Source organism: Scomber japonicus, chromosome 12 (assembly GCF_027409825.1).
Source record: "Scomber japonicus isolate fScoJap1 chromosome 12, fScoJap1.pri, whole genome shotgun sequence".
Taxonomy (NCBI): domain Eukaryota; kingdom Metazoa; phylum Chordata; class Actinopteri; order Scombriformes; family Scombridae; genus Scomber; species Scomber japonicus.
Genome location: NC_070589.1, coordinates 35,007,393 through 35,010,913, shown reverse-complemented (window position 1 = coordinate 35,010,913; position 3,521 = coordinate 35,007,393). Strand labels below are relative to the sequence as shown.

Genomic DNA, 3,521 nt, shown 5'->3' with positions numbered 1-3,521 from the left:
TTATCCTCAGTAACATGTTGAGCTACACCATGAATACACACTGAAGCATTCAACTCTGACATTACTGTTCATTTATATTCTCACACATCATAAACTCAACAGGGCTACACTTTAACAGCTGAAGCTTTGACCAAGTTTACAATCAGCTGATTTATAAAAACAACTCCACCATCTTTACATTTGACCTCTGACAGCTGCAGAGAACCAAAAGACACTAAACTGTCATTTATATTCAAACATTAAATCTCCAGTGATGAAAACATACAAGACAAGCTATGCTAGGAAAGGAGAGAGGCACAAACATGTGTTTAGTGTAAAGTTGTCAGTAGGAGGAATAACACAGGGCTGTGAATGAGCTCTGTCACTGTGATCAGACTCCTCCTTTAAATCCACCAACTTAGTGTTGATGAAGACTAAACAGAGATCAGAGTCTTCTTTATACTCGCTGTAGCTCAGAGTTACTCAACACTGCAGATATGACGTCTCTGTTCATCTCAGTGTTGCTGGCTGCTATGTGCCTTGGTATGAACACAGCTCTGTTTCTGTCATATCAATCCAACATTGACATAATTCTTTAACAGCTCACTGATACTGTTTGTTGCTGTTTTACAGAATGCAGAGCACAACAAGACAACGTGCTGCAGCCAAAAGGAGATGTGACTGCTACTAAGGGAGAGACAGTAACACTTGAATGTCAATATAAAACCAGTTCAACAAGTAATTACCTCTTCTGGTACAAACAGGACGGAAACAACAGACCCAAATTCATCCTGAGCCGCGTTATACTGGATAACGGGAACACAGTAGATGAGTTCAAGGAAAGATTTTCATCAACTTTGAATTCAACCTCAAGATCAGTTCCTCTGAAGATCCAGAAGCTGCAGCTGTCTGACTCTGCTGTGTACTACTGTGCTCTGAGGCCCACAGTGACAGGAAACGCCAAAACTCTGTACAAAAACCTTTGGAGCAAAGACAACAGAATACTCCACAACATCCACTAGAGGGAGTCACACACTGTTAAACTTTAGAGATTTGCTATCAAACAGTCTAGATTCTTTTCCCTCATGAGACACAGCTGTGATGAAGACTTTTAGAAATGAATGTAATTTGACATATGAGTCTCCTCCTACTGACTGCAGAGGTGGCTGCATGGCAGAGAGCTGTTTGATTCCAGCTGTGAACATCAGACCAAACACAACTCACAAAACCACTCAACACTTATTCACACTGAACATTCAGTTACAGCATTTCACTTCTGGAAACATGGAAACACTCGCTGTCATTTTACTCTTTTCAACTCTTGTAGGTTGGTATGTTTTTGTCATTGTGTGATATTTTACAAATGATGGATATTTCACTCTGGAACACAACTTTAATACAACATGTTTCCTTCACTAGGTAACACCTTGGAAGATGATTTCTATAGAAATCAGTCAAATGAACAGTTGATCAGTTTGTGTCCACAGAGTAACACTGTACAGTTGACATTTTCCACTGTCTTCTCCTCTCAGCCTCATCAACAATGTTAGTCTAATGGCTTCATTTTCTCTACTTTTTCCAGGACTAATAGCTGGAGACAAAATCTATCCTCATCAACATGAAGTCAGTACAAGAGAAGGAGAACCTGTCACACTCACATGTACATATGAGACAACTGCAGGGGGTGCTTTACTTTACTGGTACAAACATCATTCTGACCTTCAGGCACCTGAGTTTATACTCTATAAAGGAGCAAAATCATGGAGCAGTTCTCAATATATTCCTGCTAATAAAAGAGATAGATATGGATCCAAAACATCGCCAACATCAACTGAGCTGACCATACAGACACTAACCCTGGCAGACTCTGCTCTGTACTACTGTGCTCTAGAAACACAGTGATAGAAAGTGTAGAAGAGGCTGTACAAAAACCTGAACACAGATATGTGACTACTCTTCAAAGAGGAGGGAAGTGGTATTCAAACCACAGCTTCATATCAGATGGATTCTGCTAATTCCTGTTTTATCAGAGTCACTGTGGTTACAGCTGCTAATGAAACACTGTGGGAGGATTCACATGAGCAGCAAATCCACATCAATGACAAACCAGCTGGATGATGCTTCAAACACAAGACACCATCAAACACAATAGTTCCTTGATCCTTTCTAAACCTTTCCAAGCTACTTGCTGTAGTGAACATCTCAGAGCTTGTCACCATCACATCCTCTTTTTATCACATAACAAGAGGGTTGTCCCGCCCACTGAGGTTCAACTCAACCAATGAGATTATTTCTGTCTCCAGAGCAGAAATGTTTGAGGAAGTCAAATCCCAATCAGCTTGATGCTGAGGAGAAGGGCTGTGCAGCAGAGAGGCTGTTTAGTTTCTTCATTCTACTGCAGTGGAAGAACATTGATCATCTGCTGTCTGTTTGCTTTCAACAACTCCAAAGACATGTTGCTTTACCTCTTTATACTTTTATCTCACTTTATAGGTGAGTGTTAGAACACAGATCAAAGTCTCATTTTACCTGATGTATTAACCACATATCTGTTTTTCACAGCTGGATGATTTTGTGGAAGTCAATTCACAAACAGAAACAACATGTTGGCTTTTTAATGCATTTTAAAATGATCAAAGATGACAGTAAAAATCAAGAACCTCTGTTGAGTCTCTTTTAACATCTCTTGCAGACTAACTGACATGAATGATTCATTTTGCAGCCATGGGCTCCATGAACAGCATAAAACCAGAAAATACTGAAGAACATGTTGCAGAGGGAGGAAACATCAAGCTGTACTGTAGATATGAAGGTGCTATCTACAATATCCAGTGGTACCGACAATACCAGAGATCCAGACCAGAGTTCCTGCTCTCCATCACAGAAAGTGGATTGATTTATCCAACTGATTCTGATTTCTCAGCTCACATTAACTCAACAGTGAAACGTGTAGATCTGCAGATCTCCTCTGCTGCAGTGACAGACTCTGCTGTGTACTACTGTGCTGTGAGGCCCACAGTGACAGGAAACACCAAAACTCTGTACAAAAACCTTTGGAGCAAAGACAACAGAATACTCCACAACATCCACTAGAGGGAGTCACACACTGTTAAACTTCAGAGGTTTGCTATCAAACAGTCTAGATTCTTTTCACTGGGGAGAACAATGACAAAGGCATGACAGGTTCTTCTGACTAAGACAGGAGTACAGAGAGTTACAATAATCAAGTCTAGAATAAATAACAGCTCAGTTGTGCAGTGTGGACCAATCAGTAGAATCTGTTTTATTATTATTAAGCTGCAGGTAGTTTTCATGCATCCATTCTTTAATTTCAGGTAAACACTTTTACTGGTGGATTAGGCTGTTTAGGACATTTGGGAAGAAGATGATGTATATCTGGGTATCATCTGCATAAGAGTGGTAGGATATATTATGTTTTTGTATGATGAGACAGACATTATTAGTCAGAGCTGTGGGAGCAGGGAGGAGGAGATTAAGGGAGGAGCAAAACTGTCACTGAAGTACAGAAAGACACAAACTTT

General features: G+C 40.2%; 1 gene segment (V, D, J or C); it reads left to right on the top strand.

Moving 5' to 3' along the window:
* Positions 1 to 476: 476 nt before the first annotated feature.
* Positions 477 to 947, top strand: LOC128369835 (T cell receptor alpha variable 38-2/delta variable 8-like; the record flags this gene model as incomplete). The annotated part of the segment is given in 2 exon segments: positions 477 to 522; positions 613 to 947. Coding segments are annotated over 2 exon segments (381 nt in total), but the record flags the coding sequence as incomplete, so codon positions are not given.
* Positions 948 to 3,521: the final 2,574 nt, after the last annotated feature.